Consider the following 24,429-nt stretch of genomic DNA (forward strand, 5'->3'; position numbering starts at 1 on the left):
CGGTTCTGGGCCCGATTTTATTCCTGATATTTATTAACAATCTCCCATCTCATGTATCCTGTAAAATCCGAATGTTTGCCGACGATTATATTATTTACCACACTGTTTGTAACGCTTCTGATCAATTAGCTCTACAGAGTGATCTTAACAATGTAAAACAATGGTGCGATGATTGGCTAATGGAACTTAGCCCTCACAAATGCAAAGCCTTATCCTTCACCCGCCGCCGTTCTCCACTTGTTTTTCCATATTCCATCAGTAATATTCCACTTGAAACTGTTAATTCTTTTAAATATCTGGGGGTCACACTCTGCAACGATCTTTCATGGGGTTTGCATATCACGAAAGTCATATCATCGGCAAACAAAACATTGGGATTCTTGCGACGTCATCTACGTAACGCACCTAGAAATGTAAAATTATTGGCTTACAAAAGCCTTGTTAGAACTAAACTTGAATATGCTTCCCCAATCTGGAGCCCGCATCAGGCCTATCTTGAAGACGCCCTTGAGTGTATTCAAAACCGTGCCGCTAGATTTATCAATAATTCTTACTCTAGTGACGTCAGCGTATCTTCACTAAAGGCAGAACTTCAACTGCCCCTCCTTTCCCTCCGCCGCCGTATCGCCAGTCTTTCGTTATTTCATAAGTTTTTTCACAGCTCGATGAGCATGCCACCTTATTTTGTTCCCCCAGCGTACATCTCTCAACGAACTAATCATCCACTTCAAGTCGGACGCCCACGTGCACGCACCGTTACTTTTTCAACATCATTTTTTCCTCACACGGCAGTTGCCTGGAATGGCCTTTCAGGCGACATTCCTGCCATTACTTGTTTATCTACCTTCACAACCAGTATCACTAATCATCTTTCACTTTAGGACAAACGATTGTTTTCTGCTCAATTTTTATGTACCCACCCCTTATGTAATGCCCCGCAAGGGGTCTTTAAGGAAATAAAATGAAATGAAATGAAATGAAATGAAACCTTAAGAACGCCCAGCAATCGCTGGATCTCCTGGCGTACGACGTCTGGGATGCAGTTCACTTGAGGCTGCGGTGAAGTTAGCAATTTTCACAGCTCTTCTTGTACAATCGTTCTAATCGTCTCACACAGGTCAGTGGTTCCTAGGGCTTGATTTTCAGCGATTTCCCTGTGAGATTCTATGTGATAGGGCATCCAGCTTCACGTCTGAGTTGGTGAGAGAACTCAACAACTTGCTGTCCATCAAGCATCCGAATTCAACATTATACCAGCCAGTGTGCAACGGGATGGTGGAAAAATTCAATGGCACGCTGAAACAGATTCTGTGTAAGCTATGCCAAGGGGATCCGAAATCGTGGAACCAGCTGCTGATACCACTCCTGCTTGCGTACAGAGACCAAGAAAAGAGAGAACAACATTTTGTGGACCCCGGAAAGAGAAGCAGCTTTCAAGACACTGAAGCAAGCCCTTGCACCGGGACCAATAGTGTGAGCTCCTGATCCAAAACGCGTCTCCATACTGCGTTCGGATGCATCTGACACTTGTATCAGGGCAGCTCTCATGCAGGAATACGATGGCGTACTACATCCAGTGTCATACGCCAGCTGACAGCTTTTGCCCCGCGAACACAATTACCCCACCATAGAACGAGAATGTCTAGCACTATTCTGGGCAATAGAAAAATTTTACTTCTTTTTGTACGGAATGCAGTTTGTTGTACAAACGAATTATCAGCCACTGCAATATCTAGCTAAGGCAAAATGCCCGAACAGCAGAGTACTAAGGTGGAGTTTGGCTATACAGGAGTATTCTTTTGTTACTAGACATATGAAAGGCTCAGAGAATGTAGGAGCCGACTTCATGAGTAGGTTGTAACATAAGCTTGCACGGAAGTGTTAAAATTTTTTTCTCTTGTGTGTATTCGAACATTTTTTGTGGACTTCTTGCGGACGTGTGTTCACTATGGCAGTGCCAGTGTTCTTGCGCGAAAAAGTGGTCAATGGGGCTAAAACATACCTTCAAATTTAAAAAAATAACCTTTCTTTCCCGAAGGAGGGGCATGTGTGAAGGGCCAAGTGAACAGTGAATTGCGGGAAACTCGTTCAAACTGCGCGCCTCTGAGACCATCAAGGAAGACAACGTGTGAAATCGGGGAACGCAGTGGTGCTAGACACGGTGGGACAAGACCGAGAAAGAAGAGAAAGAAGATAGGCAGATGTGGCTGGCAATCAAAGAACCAGGGCGCGGGAGCAGGGACCTGTTGTGTTGTGGACTCGAGGTAGCAGCAGGCTCCCACCTGGGGTCAAACCAGCCGTCCACGCACCTGGGGCCGAAGCAGCCTTCTGACTACCTCAGGCCTGGGGTGGTTGAAACGTCAATGGGATGTCCCCACCAGGTGAGCCACGCGTGTACCACAGTGAGCCTCACCCAGCATTTGTTAGCAGCATAACAGGAGCCATGCGTGTTCAAGGTCAACGACCTCGATGGTGAGAAGCGTTGCTGACAGCGGCTGGCAGCACAACTAACTACGGCACTACCGGTGAACTAATTTTTTGCTTCGTTCGATCATTGAGTTTTTTTTAGCACTCTTGGCACTTGTCCTATTTTCCTCATTATATTACTATTATAACTCTATCATCCTCCATAAATACATCGGTTTTGTTCGTGCATAAACGGCCTCGTTATTGTTTGGGCTTGGCTCACGGCTGGAGGGGAGAGTTCGGTATATAGGCCAGCAAGCACCTCCACCAGATGTCACGGGGTCGTGACCTGGCCATAGGAAGCAGACAGGATGTTCAGGTTAAACTCTTTATTGGACTGAACTTGTTGCCACATAAAGAGAAAGTTAGAGTACAGCAAGACACTGGCACTGATAGCGGCGGACAGATCGTCAGCTGTTGATCAAATGGCAAGCGGCAAAGCGCGTCGATATTTATACATGTGCCACAGAATATTCTAACCTTACCACTGGTCTTCACGGAAGCTTTAGAATAATCTTGAGTGTTCACATGTTGCGTGCGGTCTTAACAGAATGATCTACAATAATCGTGAACCTTTTAAAACAGTGAGGCGCAGTTTGCGCTGAGCATTTCAGACAGGCTTTGTGAGCGAAAGCTGAATGAAACAGAAGAGTAAGTAAGAAACAGGCATGGAAATAGTCGTGAAGAATAAAGCTCCTTTATTGTATCTATTCCATGGCTACTTGGAAAAATGTTGCGGGCCCCTTTAAGTGTTTTGGCTTTACAGATTCAAGTCAAGAGTACTGTGCAACACGTTGAAGATAGTGTTAACTTGTTTATTGTTGTGAACCAGTTTGCAAACTTCTGATAGATTGTTTCTGCAAACTCAGACTGAAAAGCAGCAAGATGATGAAGTTCGTGAAGACAAACGAAACCTGCATCTTGCACCCTCCTTATTACACCCGTGCGCTACAAATAGATAAAACTTTTGTTGTTGGTTACGTTGTGCAATGAGATCGTTGGATGTACACTTGTCCTATTCCATTGTCACGAAACTGTTCAAGATGTGCTCTTTTCAGATAAGCTTGGGAAATGCAAGCCCTGTATTTCATACTATTGACATATCACACAGTTTGAAGTTTAGTGCTTGTAGTGTGTAAATATCCAAGGACAACTGTACTTGCCTCTTCTGTCTCGGCATGTAAAACCACTGCATTGAACCTCACTGAAGAAAAGCACCACACATTGTTTATCTGTCGTTGTTAGATGCAGCATGTGTGTTTATACAGTCGAATATCATTAATTCGGACATGCCTAATTTGAACTTCCGTTTAATTCGAACTCACGCTGAGGTGCCGTCAAAGCTGTGTGCATTCCAATGGCCTGTAATTTGAATGCGCAAGCACTTGCTATGATTAATTCGAACATACTGCGCTTCGAAAATGCTCTAAGCATCACGCCCCATCCCGCGACACCTCAACCTCCGACACCTCAACGCTGCACACAAAGGAAAAGAAATAGAAAAAAAAGGCTGCCGTGGGATGTTTGCTCTCTTTCAAATGCCAATCTGCGCCACGTCTGCGCCACGCTTCTCTCTTTTTCGTCCATGCCATGTAAAGACCCTTCTACTTTCAATGCCATGCGCGAAGAAAGGAAAAAAAAAAAGACACCTGTTGAGGAGTGTTGGCTCTCTCCCACCTGGCAGTGCCACTCTTCTCCCTTTCCCGTCCCTGCCAGGTAGACCCTTCTCTTTTTGACAACACGCATGAAGAGAACAAAAAAAAATTGGCCCTGTATCTGCATGTAATCTGCAAATGTCGTCGACAGACAATAGTCTTGCGTGTTAAGAGAGTGAACAAAATATTTATTTGATGTTCTGCGCAAGAAAATCGGTGAATGGTATTCTAGAGGCACTGCGTCAGAGTGCCTCGAGCCTGCAGCGAAGGCGAACGAGCGCATCAAGTCACGTCACACATGAGACATGAGCCCCATCTGGCAGTTTTTTTGAAAAACAAAGCGCATGGCCCTGAGACGGGTGTGCGCGCTCGTCTCAGAGGTGATAAGTTGTAGAAAGCGTGGCGACGGGTAGGTGTCACTACCGTCTTGTCTTAGCAAAGCATTGAAAACACTCCCCGTTCCGTGCAAGCGTTGCATGGTCAGCGCAGGGTGATAAGCGCTACGGTCCTTAGAATAACTTATGTATGCCTTTTCTAGTAAAAGACGAACAGGCAGAATATATACCTATTGGTATGGTGCCTCAGATATGCGCAATAATTGCTGTTTAATTGAAAATCGCACACGTATGAACGCTAATCCTTGAGTCACATTGGTGGGCGCTGCGGATGGGGTCGGCCTTGTAGGGTTTTGGCTGGTGCTGTTTTAAGTACCCGGTTCGCGGTAATGGTGGACAAACAGACAAATGTACAGACAGACAGACCAAAGTTTTTGCATCGAAGGTCCCCAAGAAAGACTATCGTCTTTAAAAAAAAAAGCTGCCGTGGAGTGTTAGTTTTCTCCCAAATGCCGATATGCTTCTCTTCGTGTGGAGATGCTCCTTCTCTCTCGTCACGTGCTGGCCACGCTGCAGCTGCGGCACATGTGGAGACGCAGTCGTTATGGTCGTCCTCAAAAAGTGATGGTGCTGGACATTTCTGCGCGCAACTTCTCTTGCCAAGAAAATGTTTTGCAAGCTGCATGCAAAATTTCGCTGCAAGGCAAACGTGTGCAGATGCGCAACACCGATTACTTCAAGTAATAACGGATGTTCCGTGATTTGTGAATAAATGTAAATCTTCTGAAACTTCCCCGTCGTGTGTCAACTCAATGCACATGTGTCGCTGCAAGGTGAGTCCTCCATTCATTTAGCTTTCATTAATTCTAACTTCTTTTAATTCAAACTTGTTTTAATTCGAACAAATTTTCGGGACCCTTCGAGTTCGAATCATCTACATTCGACTGTATAGATTTGTTGTAACTTGGAGTGCTAAAGGGCAAAATGCTTCTTGCCAGGTGGTGGACTTGCTGTTAGAGTCACTGGCCCGGCGGCTTCCGCATTTGAAGGTGTTCAACTACTACGGGGAAGTGGTGGTCCCCTTTGAGCAGTCGCCCTTGCTGGGGTCATCACAGTGTGCTGAACGGCATTTCGCTGCACCTCTGGAGCAGTCCCTGGGCTAAGTGCGCTGCTCTCGACTGATGTATGTAAGAGGCATATTTTATTTTGGCAACATCTTAGTTAAGAAGATCAACCCACAGTGGAGGCAAATATTGCATCTTTAAGCGAGCTCTTTTTGTGAAATTCACATAGCACTACGCAAGAATGAAACGATGAGACTGAATCAAGGATTAATTTTTTCTGTAAGATGCAACCTGAAGAAGGCATAAGGCAGGTTGTTTATAGTTTTTAAGTGTTGTGTAGGGATTATGACATACCATAAAAACCCGCATATAGTTCGGGGTGTAATTTGGGGATAGCAAACGCAAAAAAAAAAAAAAAAAAAAAAAGTTTTCCCCCAAATATACTGCGAGGAAAATGGAAAAATGCATTTATTGACACACTTTATTAATCATCGTCACCAGACACACTCTTTTTTGATGCTCCCTTGTTGGAAATGTTCTCACACAGCGCATCATCCTCAGTGCCATTAAGCGCGTTCGAGATGGAGCACTTTCTAAGCGCACGGCAAACGAGCATCTCAGGAATGCAGGCCCAAGCCTCGACTATCCAAGAGCGCAGCATGGCTGGCTAGGCCCGTTTCAGCTGTCCGGCAGTGGTCACTTGTGGTTCTCCAGACATCATCTACTCTCGTACAGGCGCTTGACATGGTCTTTAAATGGCTTATTAAGGCACACATAAGGCAGCTGCAGCTGTGATGTCATCCCTCCTAGGATGAGGATAAGCTCGGTGCGGGAGCCCCGCAGCAGTCGCTTTACGGAGTTGGTCAGATGACACCGAAACCCTTCGAGCACAAGCATTGAAGGGAGCCCCAGAAGTGCTCTGGGCCATCGACACCACACGGACTTTATCCAGTTAAGCACTATCAATTCGTCTATCCGCCCCTTGTCTTTGCAGAGGACGACAACATTTCTCAGGAACTTCTCCCCCTTCGGCAGCGCCTTTCTTTTGAACACCACGTAGGGTGGTAGCTTGCGACTGTCTGCAGAACAGAACAACATTACGGTCACTCGCATTTTTTCGTTCCCAGTCGATCGCATGATAACCTGCTGGGAGCCCTTCGATGCACCATCAGCGCCGAGGGCATATCCAGGTAGACATTCCCATTGCCGGTCTGGTCTAGCTCAAAGGGGACAGCCTTTTGCAACCCAATTACATACTTTTGAAACTTCACAAGGTCTTTTTTGTAGCTCTTTGGTAGCTTCTGCGAGATCGACGTATGCCAACGTAGGGAGAACCCAGTGCGGCGCATGAAGAGAGACACCCAATGCTTGCTCGCTTTTAAATCCTCTTGCTGAATGCCTTTGTCTCGGGCGATCACCTTTGCCTTCGCTTGGAGCAGTTCGATGTTAACAGCGAGATGTGCAGCTCGCTTCTCCCACACAAAGTCTGCAAGTTCTCGTTCCACTTCGGGAAACTCTATTTTTTGGACTACCGAAACTTTCTCACTGGTCGCTGTAAGCAAAGAGGGCATCCTTCTGCTTCCACCAACCACAAATACTTCGCTCGTTGACTCCGAACTGCTGCTCTGTGACACAGTTGCCGGTGGCTTCGGCAGCAGCGATAACTTTCCTTTTAAAAGCAGCCGGGTACGGCCTGCGTGGTGCTGACATGTCGTAAAATCACAGAAGCAAAATCGTGACCGTCATTATGGCCGCCAAGTTCAAGCAAAGGCCATCGACCACTGTTTCATGCATGGGTCTGTAAGACTAACACCGGCTACAGCTGTTAACACTACCTAGCACCTAGCGCAGAAGCGTAGAAACACCTGATGATCATGATGATAGCACCGCACTATGTTCGAAAACAAAATTGAATTTCGGGCGAAAATTCTTGGGACCTGCATATAGTACGGGACTGAAATTTCGTACCGTAAGATCTAGAAAAAAAGGCTGGACTATATGCTTGCTTTTACGGTATCTCTAAAAAAAATAATGTGGATGAAAAAACAACCTGCTATCAGTAAATATCAACCTTCAGATTACTGGTTTTCATGCTTTGTGACAGCAATCGTTCTCTCATCTACTGTATTGGGTATTTCTGCGTACATGACCCTGGGAATCACGGCAGTGAGACATTTTTTTGATGAGGCTGCATTCAAAGCGCTGTGCACATCATGCGGGCACATGTGGATGTAGAATCTAAAGCACTGGAGTTTAAGCTTTGCCGAACATTGAGGTGAACGCAAAAAAGAATTATCAAGATTATTACACGGTAATGGGAATCAATCATTAGCTATAAGGCACGTCGCTGGGCTAGTTAGTTGAAGTTCATCATTCATATGGGTATAGCGCACCACAACAAGGACAAGTCCTTGTCGTGGTGTGTTATAGCCATATTAATGATGAAGTTATTAGCCTTCAAACTAGAAAACCCCAGCAGATGACTAGAAAAAAACTTTCCGTTTCACTCTCTCACTGATGCCAGTCTGTTTGAAATCACTGCGCAAATCTCACAGAAACAAACCGGATGACTCGCCTCATGGAAGCGCCCCGCCGCGGTGGTCTAGTGGCTAAGGTACTCGGCTGCTGACCTGCAGGTCGCGGGTTCAAATCCCGGCTGCGGCGGCTGCATTTCCAATGGAGGCGGAAGTGTTGTAGGCCCGTGTGCTCAGATTTGGGTGCACGTTAAAGAACCCCAGGTGGTCAAAATTTCCGGAGCCCTCCACTACGGCGTCTCTCATAATCATATGGTGGTTTTGGGACGTTAAACCCCACATATCAATCAATCAATCAATCGCCTCATGGAGGCTGTTGTACAATGCTCCTAGGGCTGGCTTGCGTTTTTTTTTAACATTTTCATACTCGGAAACAGAAATCCATTTGTATCTAATAAAGTATAAATAGTGCTTTTGTAATTTTTAGTGCACAAACGTATATATAGCCTGTCTGAGATGGTACGAATATCGCACACGGCTTGATGCGTCAAACCTATCAAAAGGCACAACCTATTTCATCTTTTTGTGTCGTCAAAAGTGTCACTTCTGACTGCAAGAATAGAGACTATGTGTTGCCATAGTTAAAAAAAAGTTGGTTCTCCATAGATATTAATTTTAACAGCTTTGTTTCTGACATTGCCACAATATCAGTGTATTACACTGTTAAAGAAGAAGCAATGAAAACAACACACTTAATTTGTGTCTCAGGGCCCCTTTAAAAGCACTAATCGCTTATCACAGCCACCTATTTTTTTCCGGTGCTCCACATTCAAAGATCCTTGTGACAACAAGTCCAGTGAATGTGCTCTAGTTCTTCAAGGGCACTGCTGTTGCCACAGGCTTAGTAAGCCAGGAAAAAAAAAAGTAATAAGAGGAACCTACAAGTTCCAGTGCCTGCTTGTTGTGAAGTCGGAGATTTTAGTGGCATAGGCTAGTGCAGAACTATTCACTTTGGAACTTCATATATGTCTACCTCTACCCTAATTTTGTAATGTCCTTATTATTATTATGAATTAGAGCAGTCCAGGAGAATAACTGAAAGAGAAGGTATTGAAAACCTTGTCTGTGTAATGAGAGTTTGACTACCGAGTTTCATGTTACTGTTCACTGTAGATGTAACTGCAGGAGATGCACTGTTTACTCTTTGGCATTGGCTTTTTCGCATCATGTTCCAAGGTCTTTCTCCATTGTGCACTATCCCGAAACCATTAAAAAAGTTTAGTATAACCTTTCACTGAAGCTTCATTGGCCGTTTTTAGATTATTGTGTGCATTGACTAGTCTTGGAAGTTCCCTGCACCGACTGCTAAAATTAAAAGATGAAAAGGGAATGGAATTAATTATTATTTATTAATTATTATTTCATATGGTCTCAAAAATTATTACTTTATTTACTCGTGTAATGAACGCACTCACATAATAAGTGCACCCCCAACTTCAGTCATCAAAATTTGGATTTTTCTTTCCCCAGCGTAATAGACGCACCCCTTACATTCATCCGCTGCAGTCTTGCAAACCCCACCTGGCGCCTCTTCACCCATTGGATCTCTTCCGTTCTTTTATTACTTTGCCGACCCCCCTAGACCACCTCGGCTGGCTCTCTCCCCCTCTTTGCCCATTGCCGCGGGCCGTATTGCTTTTCTTTCTATCTGTAATAAATGCACCCCCTACATTCATCGGCTGCAGTTCTGCTAACCGACACTTGGCGCCTCCTCACCTGTTGGATCTCCTGTTTTTTATCACTTTGTTGACCCCCTCTACCACCTTGGCTCACTCCTTCCCTCTTCTTCACCTGTTGCCGCATGCCTATTGCTTTTCTTTCTATCTGTGTGGGGCAAGTCCCCCATCTTATTTGTGCTCAGCAGCAGGGTTCAGGAGCAGTGGGTGCCAGTGTAGAGACATTGCAGCTGATAAGCACACAGCCAGCGAAGGTCACCAAACTGCCCCTTGGTCGCTTCCTGTGACCCGCTCCCCCCTTTCTTCTTTAGCCTACTTTCTTTTTTCTTCTCTTTAACTGTCTCTACATTCTCCGTTCTCTCGTGAGTGTATCAGTTGAGGTGTCCTCACATGAGAGACAGTTATCGTGCACTCCACACCCCTTTTTTTTTTACCTTTCCACCTCTTTTTAAAGAATCGCCCTCCCCTTTTCCCCGCCCCAAAAAGGCCAGTCACATGTGCGCGATTTTCGATTGACGACGATAGGGTTTGCTGTCGCATAGGGTCATTCGTCGCTATCACATGGCATGTTTCTGGAGAAGCAGACAAAATCGCTCGTCGTCCATAGAAGATTGTGGTGATTTCTGCAACATGATAGCACCTCCGATTTCTGCTTCGCTTGTTATCCACATGTAGAGGCATTTCTCATGTAGAAGCAAGGCGGCGGGCATATTTTGTCATTAATCTTGTTATCGGTGTTTTTTTTTTTTTTAATGCTTTTAGCGTAGCTTGCTGCAACATTGGTTACTTGCTACCACGACCTCGTCGTGCTTGTTACAATGTTAACGGCGTCGTCATGGTCATAGGTCATAGGTTGCCGCAAAGTTGGTTAAATGCGTGGTAGCATCGTAGAGCACGCTTTTGGGTACCCTTCGGGATCACAGAAGATGTCACTGTTGCGATTTTACGATTGCGAGAAAAGATAGCCATAAAACGTTTTTATGGCGTGCGCGGGTGGCCCGGGGACAGCTTGCAGAAGATTGTGCCATCAACCACTGAAGATGAGTAAAGTGCAACAAAGAAGCTGTTTTCAAACAGTGTACGCATATGTAAATTGCGAAAGGTTAAGCGACCCAACTTTTTTTTTGCATTACACCATTTTTTCCTCCTCCCAAAAAACTTTTCATAAAATTTACCCCGCATAATAAATGCACCCCCCAACTTTGCTAAGATTTTTCTAGAAAACAAGTGCATTCATTTCGCAAGTAAATACAGTATTCACATATCCCTGAGTGCTCTTGTTACAATAATAAATGCATGACGCCTGTTTCTGAATGAAGTACAGAAAAACTACAATATTGAAACTTGCAGGGGTGCAACAGCTGCGGCGATTGCACCGATTTGAAGCAAATCCCCATTTCTGCGCCGAGCTGCATCAAAACCTTGAAATTTTTTGAAATTGCACCACCCTATGCCAAAATGCCCCAATCGCCTCAAAGTTTCTCAGTTGGGCTAATGTCAGCGAGAAATAGAGGCCACATTGCTCACCGGTAGTTTGTGTCATCAATCAGTCCAAGCGACCCTAACCCTACACTGCGGTGTCGGATACTTTCTCATTAGGTCAGAGCACTTGTGAGACACGATCGATGAGTTAAAGTAAGGAAGCCACGTGCCCATATATCTGTTGGCCGCAGCGGATAACTTTCGGCGGGACGACACAACGTCTAGAGAAAAGTGCATTATCGTAGCCACCAACGCTTCACGGAAACATGAACTTTCTAGTCAGCAAATGTAGCTATGGCAAGTTAGCAGCTAGAGCGGGAAGCGCATCCCGCGTTGTTCGCGCACGAACCCAAGCAACAATTTGTCCTTAGCTAGTGGTCGGCAAGAGGTCTGTTACTGACTGCGAAGTGGTTGGCCCGACCTCGGAAACCAACGTAGGACCGGTCTTGGGGATTGACATTGGTCTCACGTCGGCCAATGTCACAACACAACGTAGGCGCAACCGCGTTGGCCGACGAGTCCGAGTGCGTGCCGCACGCTGGTTGACTATGGCCCAACCTTACATAAGCGTCGATTTACCGACGGCTGCAGGTCGGTTGCCAACGTTTCTTCCTCTGCTTTTCTTTTTTTGTATTTTATGCACATATGATAGCCAGGCACTCTTTCTCAGAGGCAGAGAGTAGTTTCTCTCCTCCTTCGACAGACCACGGCTTGCATAGGTGATTACCTTTTCGTAACCGCTTTGCTTTTGGACGAGGACGGCACCCAAACCGATATCACTGGCGTCCGTGTGCATTTCCGTTTCGGCGTTTTCGTCGAAATGAGCGAGCACGAGCGGGTTTTGCAGGCGTTGTTGCAGCTCGCAAAATGCCTTTTCTTGGTCGTTTTCCCAGCTGAAAGGGGTGCTTTCTTTCGTCAGGCGCGTGAGTGGCTCTGCAATGCGTGCGAAGTTTTCGACGAAGCGCCGGTAGTATGCGCACAGTCCGAGAAACCTTCGCACACCCTTCTTATCTTTCGGCCTTGGGAAGTTCGCAATGGCTGATGTTTTTGCCGGGTCAGGTAGGACTCCCGCGGCGTTCACGACGTGACCCAGGAACTTGAGTTCCTCGTACGCGAAACGGCACTTCTCAGGCTTCAGCGTTAACCCTGGCGTACGAATGGCCTCGAGTACAGATTCCAACCTTGTGAGGTGTTCGTCGAAAGTCCGGGCGAATACGACAACGTCGTCGAGGTATACGAGGCAAGTGTGCCACTTCAGGCCTGCTAGCACAGTGTCCATGACTCTCTGAAACCTTGCGGGCGCCGTGCACAGCCCAAACGGCATCACCTTGAACTCGTATAGACCGTCCGGGGTTATAAATGCAGTCTTCTCTCGGTCTCTCTCGTCCACTTCAATTTGCCAGTAGCCGGTCTTCAGATCCATGGATGAGAAGTACTTGGCGTGGCAGAGGTGGTCGAGGGCGTCGTCGATTCGTGGCAGGGGGTACACGTCCTTTTTGGTGATTTTGTTTAGTCTCCGGTAGTCAACGCAGAATCTTAAAGTGCCATCTTTTTTCTTCACGAGTACAACCGGCGCAGCCCACGGACTTTTTGATGGCTGTATTATGTCGTCGCTGAGCATGTCATCAACTTCAGTTCGGATGGCTTCGCGCTCGTGTGAAGAAACGCGGTACGGTGACTGTCTGGTAGGTCGGGCTCCATCTTCGGTTATTATCCGGTGCTTCGCCAAAGGTGTCTGACGTAACTTCGAGTTCGAGGAAAAACACTCGCTGTAGCGACGGAGCAACTCCAGTAATCTGTCCCGATTTTCTTGCGACAGCGCCGGGTTCACGTCGAAAAGATGTGGCAGCCTGGAAGCATCTGCGCATGCGCGTTAAAGGGGGCGACCGCGATCACTTGACTCGCTTCTTGCGTTTGTTCGAGGAACGCAATTGCAGCGCCCTTGTTTAGATGCTGGTACCCCTCGGTGAAATTGGTGACCAAAACGTGGGATCTGCGTTGCTTAAACCGCGCAATGCCTCTTGCGACAGACACACCGCGATCTAGAAGCAACCTTTGGTCAGTCTCCACGATAGCGTCGACGTCAGGAGCAGCACCTTCACAATAGACGGCGATCATCAAGCTTGCGCGGGGTGGCAGGGTGACGTGATTTGCTGCTGGTGGCCGTCCTGTCCACAGGCCCTTTAATATTGGATCTTCGATGACTCTTGCAGGATTGACTATATTTATTATGATAAAGTGTTTTGCGAATTAGTGCTCTTAATCGGCGAGACGCAAGAAGACACAAAAAACTCGAATGCAGCTGGCTGCATTGGTTTCTTCGGCACAGGTGTCAGGAATGTTGATTTCCATGGTTTATCAAAGTTTTTGATGACAGAAAGGTGCACTGCAAAGTAGTCTCGGGCAACTTTTTTTATGTCGCTCAGTGTACCATCACCTGACGAGATAACCGGCAGGCCGCTTTTTAAAAAAATACTGACGTGTCACCGCAATGTTCTAGGCGATCAGCACTTGATAAACAATGCCCAAGGGCAAGTGCCGACGACGTTAGCCCATCTAACTACAAAACAGCTTGTCTGCCTTGCTCAATAACACGTGCGGCCTGTGACAGCACGGGAGCATTCACGTATCAACGGATGAGAACGGCCGTACGTGTTTGCGCTAGACATAACAGACGGCAATGCAGTAGCTCTGGCCTTCGTAGATCACAGGCTTCGTAAGAACATTGCAATAAAGTTGTTTCCATCCACCGTATGAACACTTCGCCGACGCACTGGGGTTTCATGCATGTGCGTTCGGTCAGTCACGCGTGAACTGTGCGAAAGCATTTATTTCATCGTCGACCTTGTCCTTCGCGACAAGCAAAACTCGGCAGCAAGAACTTTTTCACCTTTTACAACACCACGCTTGGCATTGCAAGTTTTGAGTTGGAAGTTAACACTTTCTTTCGTTGTTTCCTTAGACCGTTGATACCTTTTAGCACTTCAGGTCTTTAAGACATGAAAGTGAAAGGCCTTTTCTGTAAGTTAAATTTTGACTATATTGACGGTGCATAAACACGTGTGTTTGTGACCACTTTTGAGCGGTGATGTGTCATTTTTTTTTTCACTTTAATCTCTCCAATATTATGTTTACTCGCGTACATTGTTTGTAGTACGCATGTCGAAACGGCAGAGCGTCGCGCTCAGGGCTGCAGCTGAGCATATAGGCCACATCTAATCATGCCCGTAGTCCCAATGATGCGCATTAGTTGCGTTTTATTTGTTTGTCACTGCGGCTGCATCAAGTGTTTTGGACGTCAAAAGGGGTCAGAAGCGCTCTTGGTAGTACTGAAAATGTGCAAGGCTAGCTTGGGCTTGGTTATTTTTAATTAATCCTCAAACAGCATGAAGGACACGGACAAGAGAGGCACATCACTGTGTTTGTGGACTCTTTTGTCTCTGTCCTGCGTGCAGTGTCTGGATTAATTACGAAAGTTTACTCTATAACTTATTGTTAAGTACTTAAATGGCCTTGATGTTCAATTTGCACCCTAATAGGAAGAAAAGGACAGGGAGGTTAGCCAGTTCTCAGACCGGCTGGCTACCCTGTAATAATAGATTAAACACTATGGTAAAAGAGACTACTAATTCGTGCATAATCTTGCATTGTGAACATATAATGTAATCAAACGAGGCTGTATTCATGCACACATAAATTACATATCAAACAATGTGCGTGCTTTTCACCTTTTAGAATATACATTTATATATGTACGTCTGGTAACTATTTACAACCCTAGAACCTAATTTCTTCATCAATATGCTCTGCTGGTGCAATTCATTGGTTTCTAAACAACATGTATAGAATGTTTAGACTAAATACCCCATATGTGGTGACACTCATTATTGGAACTACTGTCATTGCATTTGTAATGCTGTTGAGGCAATTCTTCAAAGTCCAGATTACACCCTGCAAACGTGCTTCATACACTGCTCATTGAGCATCAAGTTAAAAGTTGGCTGTGTCAACTGTGGTGTTTATATTTGCAGGCTACCAGTGCCCTGACTGACTGACCACTGCCATCACTATGACAGATCCCCCAAGACCTTTGCTGAATTTGATGCAATAAATTTGACTAAAGGCAATCATATCGAGTTAACAGTCTCATTATTTTGTAGCATATGGTGCAATTGCATGCGCGTCTGTCCGCCTCAGTGGAACAGTGGCTAAGGTGCTAAAATGCTGACCCAAAAGTCACGGGTTCAATGCCGGCTGCGGTGGTCACATTTTGATGGAGGCGTAATTGTAGAGGTACGTGTAGTGTGCAGTGTCAGTGCACGTTGAACACCACATGGTCAACATTTCCAGAGCCCTCCACTGCATTGTTTCTCATTCGTATTGTGGTTTTGGGACATAAAACCTCAGATAGTATGCATATGTGCGTCGCTGCACCTAAAGATAAGTGTCATTTGATATATATCAATGTTATTGTAGAACTGCTGTGGACAATCTCTGGATGTTGACGCTCGTCAAAATGGACATTCTTTAAATATTGTATTAATATTGCCAAATATTATATCAATATTGTGTGTGGAACTGGTGTGGACATTATATGAAGGTCCACTCTGTTCAAAATAGACATCCTCTAGATATTGTATAAATATTAAATTAACTTTTGTGGACATCCATTGAAGATAAGAATATCATATGGTCGATATTTATTTGATGTCTACTGGACATTACATGGTTGGCTGGGCAGAGCCTCTCCCAAGTTTTTTACTTCATCCGTGAGCATGCCCCATTCGCATGTTTTGTAGCAAGCACAGAAGAAGCGCCAGTGGCTGAGATATGTTGCAGGTATGTATTTAATGTTTCCCACCCGTTTAAATGTAAATAAACGCACACACAGATTGGGCGCCCGAGCACATCCTTGCTAGTCTTGCGAGCGGCGATGGTGAGAGAGAGAATAAAACATTTATTTGCGACCGAGGAAGGAGTGGGCTCCTTAGTCCGGGCCACAACCTGCTTTATAAACTTATGACCGGCTCATGCCACCACTCCACATGTCGCCAGGTTTGCTTGTTTAACTTTTTTAGTTCTCAAAAGTGCCGCAGCACGATATGGCGCTACAACTAACCCTCATCGCTGCAGCCGCCAAAGCGCTTTAATGTGCGGTGCGTGCATGCGTTGGCTCGTTTTTGTGCCATTTAAAGGTTAGCGCTCACCAGAATATTTGTTCAAGACTCGAGAGCGTTAGGGCACAACAGGTACAGCACCATTCACATAAATGATGTCACTCGTTGTGAAGCAAGGTGGTCTTATAGAACGTCTGGAGTGGCAGTCCCGGCCGCCGCCAACGAGAGAAAATGAATTAAGCCGCCAGCAGCCAAATTGCTAGAGGAAAAACAGGGCGAAACCGCCTTAGACTGCAATGGAATACGCACGTTGTGCGCCTTGATTTGCAGTTCCACGATAAAAAAATGAGATAAAAACCATTTTTAAGTTACACCAACGAATAAATGGCTATTCCTGTTTATGAAACAAATTATTTCATGCACCCATTGTCAGCTGCACGCTTTCAGATTAATGTGTATGGTCAAGGAATGCTTCGCATATCGAGCTTGCTGGCGCACTATTGCGGTACAAAAAGGTTTTAGTATATATTGGGTGTTTTAAGAAATGTGCCTGCAGATACTCAAGATCAAGAGGAACGCGACATTTGCTCGCCTCTTTTATGTATGCGCTTGTGTGTGTCAGCTGATTTTTAGAGAATATATAAGGAAGTTCAAATAATTAAAGCTAAAGCTGGAAAAGAGAGGTAATTAGATAAACTGAGAGTCACCAGTAATTTTTCTAGAGTTATCGAATTCTAACCAAGTTACAGGCGGAACCAAACCAAAGCACCGATCGTTGTCGCGTGCAACCGACCAACTCCAGGAGACGTACCCCAAATAAACCGATCATAAGAACGATCGCAGTGGCGTTAGTTCTAAATAATATTCGTCAACTTCAGTTGGCGACGTGTGTTGTCATGGCAAGCGCAGCATTCAAAGCCTAGAAACGAGGTATCACGATGTTTGATATAACTCCACTCACTCATTTCGACAACTTGGTCTATCGGTGTTTTGGTTTTGGTTTCGTCGGCAAGATAGAATGAATTTCAAAGGTGTCTTATTTTCTTTTAGATGCAATTGCTTATTTTCGTCACTACATTCTATTGAAGCTACGTCAAGGAAGTAGAAACTAACAGGTTTTTGCAGATGCGCTCGGAAAGCAGGAAAAATCGAAGGTGCACTGCCAGACAGCAGTGTGATATTCTGCCCAGTTGTGTCGAAGCAGCGTTCTTCAAACTGAATGGAACAGAGGTGGTCACCGTCCGTAGCCCTCCAACTACTTCTTCGAACAGCACGTTCCCTGGCAGAACGCAGCACACTGTATTTCGGAAACCTGTAATACGGATAATCATGGCATGGTATCATTCCCTACGTTTGCGAGTTCCTCAATAAACATGCATCAAGTTCAATATTCACCCGCCAAAAAAATGTGCATGCACGCCGTCAGTTTTACCTTGTAAGACAACACCAGAAAACTTGGAATTCAAAGGGCACCCAGGCGTCCTACTCGTCATGTTTGATACCTGCAACCATAAATCGCAAGTGCTTCATCCATAAACTTAAAACTCGTGGACAACGTCGTGTGAGCGAGCATTTAAAGCTTCAAGTTACCCTTTCTAGCCTAGCACCTTGAGCTGCAGGTACAAACCTCTGTTCTAGGCTTGTCTCATTTTTTAGGGAGTTTAAATTGTTCCAAAATTTTGCAGCTGCCTTTCTATCCTTTTTATGTACTTCTGCCAGCCACTGAGTCCTCTTTCTTCCAATCTTTTCAGTGATCAGATGGAATGCTTCCTTTCTGACGCTTAGAAAGATGTACCATTTTCTTTCAACATCATCTGTCGGTTCACCCCGCGGCTTAGCATGTCTGTGTTCCCTAGAGGCTTCCAGACGTTTAGCTATGGCTTTCTTAACTTCTTCATCCCACCAACTCTTGGGTTTGTGTCTTCTTTTCCGGGGTGACTTGTCACATGCTTTAGCAAGCTCTAGCTCAGTCCAATTAGATTCGTGTATGTTCACACTGTTTTATTATCCTCAGTGATTACTTTCTCAATTGGTTTAGTAGCTATTTCTGTTTGATTTTCTGAATAAAATTTTTGTTGTAGTTGCTCATCTTGTCTCCTTCCCAGTTTCGCTGCTCTTCTGAAACTTAGCTTGATACGTTTGTGATCACTACCCAGAATTCTGGAGCCACCTTCATCTATGTGCATTCCCCTGAGCTTATCATACATTCTATGTGACATCAGTGCGTAATCTATCGTTGACTGCAGCCTTTCTACCTCCCATGTTATTTGGCCTTCACACTTCTCGGTGTTGTTGCAAATGATCAAATCATGCCTTTCACACATATCCATGATCATTTTGCCTGTTGAGTCAGTATACCCATCTATATCTTCTATGTGCGCATTCATATCTCCTAGAATAATTATCTCGCACTCTCCTCCAAATTCCTCAATGTCCTTTGATGTACACTCCACCGCATGTTTGTGCGAAGCACCATCGTGTGGACAACACCAGATGCTTAGCCGACCGAGTGCTTCTTGTTGCAGAAAAATCCAAGAGATGGCGCTCACCAACACAGCCGCCATCATCATCAACACAAACAAGCGAGGCGTGTTTCGATCTCTGGGGCTTGCTGTTCTGTCGGGACGCCCAGTGAGGGACGACATGCTGCAGCGAGTGCGCAACGAAAATTGGAAGAACCCCTTATTAACCAATACATACACGATAAGCTGGTACGGCTTATGCGGATACAAAATGCATTATGTTCAATGGCCGCCGAGTCGGGGCTTTGACTTCACTACTTCTTATCGAAACTACTGTTTATGCAGGTACGGTTTAACGAGGTTTTATTGTACACTGTTGTCCTTTATGAAAGAGAAAACGTGAACACATGGACTGCGCTCAGTGGGGACTGGCTACAGTACCATCAACCTACAGCTGAAGAAAATGTGCATGATTCTGTTTTTATCAGCACCTATCTAACTGCCATAATTCATTCCTTTGTTTGGCAATAGATGCCTTCAAAAGGCAATGTGGTTTGTTTAGCGGTTGTTTTGGTTGTTACAATTCAGTTAGTAAATAATGGTAAGGGAGTACCACCACAAAAACTGGACATGTCATTTCTTTTATTGCAATGAGTGGCTAATGACCCAGTTATCTTGACTGCAAACCTTTCTTTTTTTTTTAACGCACAACAGTTAAATTGTTTAAAGACATTTTCATAGTGCTCTGCTCGGGCATATGAACGTTGCCTCACAAGATACCACAATGCTCTAGACTTGTGAGACTGCATATTGTCACGCAGCAAAGGACGACGCAGTTGTCTATGAGGAAAACAAGTTTATTGGAGCGAACCTGTGCTCCCCTAACAACTGAAAAAATACACAGGTGGCGAAGCAGCGGCCAGCAAAACGACGGGCACGCTAGTGAGCGTCGGCGATCGAATGACGCGGCATCGGCTGTGCGGGAATTTATATCCCTCGGCGCGAGGGTTTCTCGAATAGTCGAATTGTATCGGGAACGCCGTGATAGCGTTTGTTAGAAACGCTGTTCAGTCGAACAGCTTTTCTAACAAACAACGCTTGAAGCGTTCTTTCTATCGAACAACGCCTGAAGCGTTGTTCGATAGCGTTTGTTCGAAACGCTGTCGTAGCGTTTGTTCGAAACGCTGTGAAAATGGCGATAGCACAGGCCGGCGCAGCCAGGCCGAAAAAACAAAACACAAATAAACAAACCCAATGCATGGTTCGCGGCATTACCCCCCCTCTAAGAGTGCATCGACCCGATGCTAACATAAGGGACAGTCCACACAAATTAAAAGTTCGTCATCGTCCGTAGAAAGGTTTTAAGCGAACCACATGGACGACTTCGGGCCGCATGCGTCGTCGTGATGTACGGGAGTCCCCATCGGGGATCACTTCGTACGTTAGTTCCCCAACACGTCGTAGAATCTGGTAGGGTCCGAAATAGCGTCGTAGAAGTTTCTCACTGAGTCCACGTCGTCGAATGAGAGTCCAAACCCACACACGATCTCCAGGATGGTACTCGGCGTCTCGGCGTCAGAGATTGTAGCGTCCGGCATCCACCAGTTGCTGGTCTGTTATACGAGCTCGAGCGAGCTGGCGGGCCTCCTCCGCACGTTGGAGGTATCCTTGGACATCGGCGTTGAGGTCGTCGTCTTCTACGTGCGGAAGCATGGCGTCGAGCATCACAGTCGGCCGTCTTCCGTAGACGAGCTCGAACGGTGTCATCTGCGTGGTTTCTTGAATAGCCGTGTTGTACGCAAACGTGACGTACGGGAGGACTTTGTCCCACGTCTTATGTTCAACGTCGACGTACATAGACAGCATATCCGCGATTGTCTTATTGAGCCGTTCCGTTAGTCCATTCGTTTGGGGGTAGTACGCCGTCGTTCTTCGGTGATCTGTGTTGCTGTAGCGTAAGATTCCTTGCATGAGCTCTGCAGTGAAGGTCGTTCCGCGGTCCGTGATTAGGACCTCAGGGGCTTCATGTCGCAGCACAATTTGGTTAATAAAGAACTTTGCAACTTCTTGTGCAGTTCCCCTAGGAAGAGCGGTGGTCTCTGCGTAGCGCGTCATGTAGTCTGTCGCTACGACAATCCATTTGTTCGCGGATCGGGATGTAGGGAACGGGCCCAGCAGGTCCATTCCGATCTGTTGGAAGGGCCTCGTTGGGACGGCGATCGGCTGCAGAAGTCCGGCTGGTCTCGACGGTGGTGTTTTTCGTCGCTGGCTGTCACGGCAGCTCCGGACGTAGTGGGTGACATTGGATGTAAGGCGGGGCCAGAAGTTGTTCCGAGATGTGCGGAAGACGGGTTGTCGTGGCACGCTTCCAAAATTTCGTCACGAAGGTCTGCAAGGATGACAAGTAGATAATTCGTTCTCGTTCCGGGGTTGAAATTCTTCTTCACTAGGATAGAGTTTTTGAGGCTGAATGCTGGTAAGTTGCGCTTGAACGCCCTAGGCACGGCGACATTTGCGTCCTTCGAGGTAGTCGATCATGGCGCGGAGGTTAGGGTTGGCACGCTGCTTGGCGGCTAGGTCGCTCTCTGTCACGACTCCGAAGAACGCGCTGTCTTCATCGGAGTCCTGTGGTGGTGGGTTGACGGGGGCGCGGGACAGGCAGTCGGCGTCGGAGTGTTTCCTGCCGGATTTGTAGAATATTGTAACGTCAAACTCTTGCAGGCACAAGCTCCACTGCCCAAGACGGCCAGAGGGGTCCTTCAAATTGGCGAGCCAACACAGCGCATGATGGTCTGTCACAACCTTAAACGGTCTACCATAGACGTATGGGCGAAATTTTGAAATGGCCCATATGATAGCCAGGCACTCTTTCTCGGAGGCAGAGTAGTTTCTCCCTCCTTCGACAGACCACGGCTTGCATAGGTGATTACCTTTTCGTAACCGCTTTGCTTTTGGACGAGGACGGCACCCAAACCGATATCACTGGCGTCCATGTGCATTTCCGTTTCGGCGTTTTCGTCGAAATGAGCGAGCACGGGCGGGTTTTGCAGGCGTTGTTGCAGCTCGCAAAATGCCTTTTCTTGGTCGATTTCCCAGCTGAAAGGGGTGCTTTCTTTCGTCAGGCGCGTGAGTGGCTCTGCAATGCGTGCGAAGTTTTCGACGAAGCGCCGGTAGTGTGCGCACAGTCCGAGAAACCTTCGCACACCCTTCTTATCTTTCGGCCTTGGGAAGTTCGCAATGGCTGATGTTTTTGCCGGGTCAGGTAGGACTCCCGCGGCGTTCACGACGTGACCCAGGAACTTGAGTTCCTCGTACGCGAAACGGCACTTCTCAGGCTTCAGCGTTAACCCTGACGTACGAATGGCCTCGAGTACAGATTCCAACCTTGTGAGGTGTTCGTCGAAAGTCCCGGCGAATACGACAACGTCGTCGAGGTATACGAGGCAAGTGTGCCACTTCAGGCCTGCTAGCACAGTGTCCATGACTCTCTGAAACCTTGCGGGCGCCGTGCACAGCCCAAACGGCATCACCTTGAACTCGTATAGACCGTCCGGGGTTATAAATGCAGTCTTCTCTCGGTCTCTCTCGTCCACTTCAACTTGCCATTAGCCGGTCTTCAGATCCATGGATGAGAAGTACTTGGCGTGGCAGAGATGGTCGAGGGCGTCGTCGATTCGTGGCAGGGGGTACACGTCCTTTTTGGTGATTCTGTTCAGTCTCCGGTAGTCACCGCAGAATCTTAAAGTGCCACCTTTTTTCTTCACGAGTACAACCGGCGCAGCCCACGGACTTTTTGATGGCTGTATTATGTCGTCGCTGAGCATGTCATCAACTTGAGTCCGGATGGCTTCGCGCTCGTGTGAAGAAATGCGGTACAGTGACTGTCTGGTAGGTCGGGCTCCATCTTCGGTTATTATCCGGTGCTTCGCCAAAGGTGTCTGACGTAACTTCGAGTTCGAGGAAAAACACTCGCTGTAGCCACGGAGCAACTCCAATAATCTGTCCCGATTTTCTTGCGACAGCGCCGGGTTCACGTCGAAAGGATGTGGCAGCCTGGAAGCATCTGCGCGTGCGCGTTCAAAAGTGGCGACCGCGATCACTTGACTCGCTTCTTGCGTTTGTTCGAGGAACGCAATTGCAGCGCCCTTGTTTAGATGCTGGTACCCTTCGGTGAAATTGGTGACCAAAACGTGGGATCTGCGTTGCTTAAACCGCGCAATGCCTTTTGCGACAGACACACCGCGGTCTAGAAGCAACCTTTGGTCAGTCTCCACGATAGCGTCGACATCAGGAGCAGCACTTTCACAATAGACGGCGATCATCAAGCTGGCGCGGGGTGGCAGGGTGACGAGATCGTCGGCGATCCTTACAGCAGCACGGTGTCCGAGGTTCAGCTGCGGCGTCGTGGAGTGATCGGAAGAAAACGTTATCGACCGGGTCTGGAGATCAATTATTGCGCCATTGTCCATCAAAAAGTCCATTCCGAGAATTATGTCGCGGGAGCAGTTAGGCAAAATGACGAACTTCGAAGGGTACGTAGTGCCGTCTATGGTGACGCGCGATGTGCACATTCCACTTGGGGTCACGAGGTGGCCTCCTGCTGTGCGTATGTGCGGACCGTCCCATCTGGTCGTAGCTTTCTTTAGCTTGGACGCGAATGACCCGCTCATGACCGAGTAGTCGGCTCCCGTGTCGATGAGGGCGACTATGTCAAGGCCGTCGATAGACAACTGGACGTCGGATGCCGCTTTCCTCGAATTGTGGGTGCGTCGAGGGGTCGTATCGCGGCTTGCACGTGTTGATGGTCGGGCACTATGCGTCGTCATCGTCGTCTTCTCAGCGGCAGGCTTCGTCATTTCGGGTACGCGTCGCGCAGCGTAGCTGTCGTCGTTTTCGGGGGTCTCGTCAGGGTGTCGTCAGGTCGTCGGGATGAGGGCATGTCGTGAGTCACGGTATTGCGTCGTTAGAGGGTTTTCATTTTCTCGCCATTGTGCAACTTCACCTCCAGAAGTTGCTGCTTTTAGTTTCCCCCTCGTGGGCTGGGGGACCTTCCACGGGCGGGATGGTCCTTGGCTGGTGTTCGACAGGTATTCTTCGATCTCAAATGGGCGCTGGCCGGCTCGCGGGCGGGGTGCGTCGACGGAGAACCCACGCAAACCCAGCCTCTTGTACGGGCAGCGGCGGTAGACGTGGTCGGCCTCTCCGCAGTGGTAGCACAGCGGACGATTATCTGGCGTTCGCCACACCTCGGTCTTCCTGGGCGCCTGGTTTCGGGTTACAGGGGGTCGGGCGGGCGACATTGGGCGGCGGTACGGCGGGGCCTCTTGATAACAGGTTGGGACGGGTCGGGGTCGACGAGCAGCAGCGGAGTAGGTCATCGCTTGTGGTTCGCAAGATGCTTCCGACGGCGTGGAATTCCCCAGTGCTTGCCGAACCTCCTCGCGGACGACGTCAGTGAGGGAGGCGACTTGGGGCTGCGGCGTTGCTGGGAACAATTTCCTCAGTTCCTCGCGAACGATGGCGCGGATGGTCTCCCGCAAGTCTTCCGTCGCCAATCCAGGGGCGTTTACTGGGTTCACCGAAAGGGTGTTGAGTGGTCTATCGTATTGCTGCGAACGCATATCCAAGGTCCTCTCGA

The 24,429-nt window shown here is 47.2% G+C and overlaps 2 protein-coding genes across 10 annotated transcripts in view; one reads left to right on the forward strand and one right to left on the reverse strand.

Moving 5' to 3' along the window:
- LOC119167698 (uncharacterized) overlaps nt 1-15,342 on the forward strand; it is a 211,353-nt gene extending 196,011 nt beyond the window's left edge. Inside the window, exons 6-7 of one of the 3 annotated variants that reach the window (XM_037419224.2) lie at nt 5,455-5,643; nt 15,244-15,342. In XM_037419224.2, the coding sequence (XP_037275121.1) occupies nt 5,455-5,619 (165 nt within the window). In that variant the 3' untranslated portion in view covers nt 5,620-5,643; nt 15,244-15,342. The remainder of the gene's footprint in view (nt 1-5,454; nt 5,644-15,243) is intronic. The other 2 variants (XM_037419232.2, XM_037419239.2) reach the window with 2 other exon arrangements.
- LOC119167716 (uncharacterized) overlaps nt 1-24,429 on the reverse strand; it is a 38,600-nt gene that overhangs the window by 8,563 nt on the left and 5,608 nt on the right. For 3 of the 7 annotated variants that reach the window (XR_005109281.2, XR_005109285.2, XR_012893958.1), the window contains 2 exons: nt 17,762-17,831; nt 15,898-17,641 (listed from right to left, as the gene is read on the reverse strand). Coding sequence is in view for 2 of the 7 variants with exons in the window: in XM_075887748.1 (XP_075743863.1) it covers nt 17,443-17,641; nt 17,762-17,822 (260 nt within the window). In the remaining 5 variants the exon portion in view is untranslated. Of the gene's footprint in view, nt 1-15,897; nt 17,642-17,761; nt 17,832-24,429 lie in introns of those variants that run through there. The other 4 variants (XR_012893959.1, XR_012893960.1, XM_075887748.1 and 1 more) reach the window with 3 other exon arrangements.

The sequence above is a fragment of the Rhipicephalus microplus genome, chromosome 3, assembly GCF_043290135.1.
Source record: "Rhipicephalus microplus isolate Deutch F79 chromosome 3, USDA_Rmic, whole genome shotgun sequence".
NCBI lineage: Eukaryota > Metazoa > Arthropoda > Arachnida > Ixodida > Ixodidae > Rhipicephalus > Rhipicephalus microplus.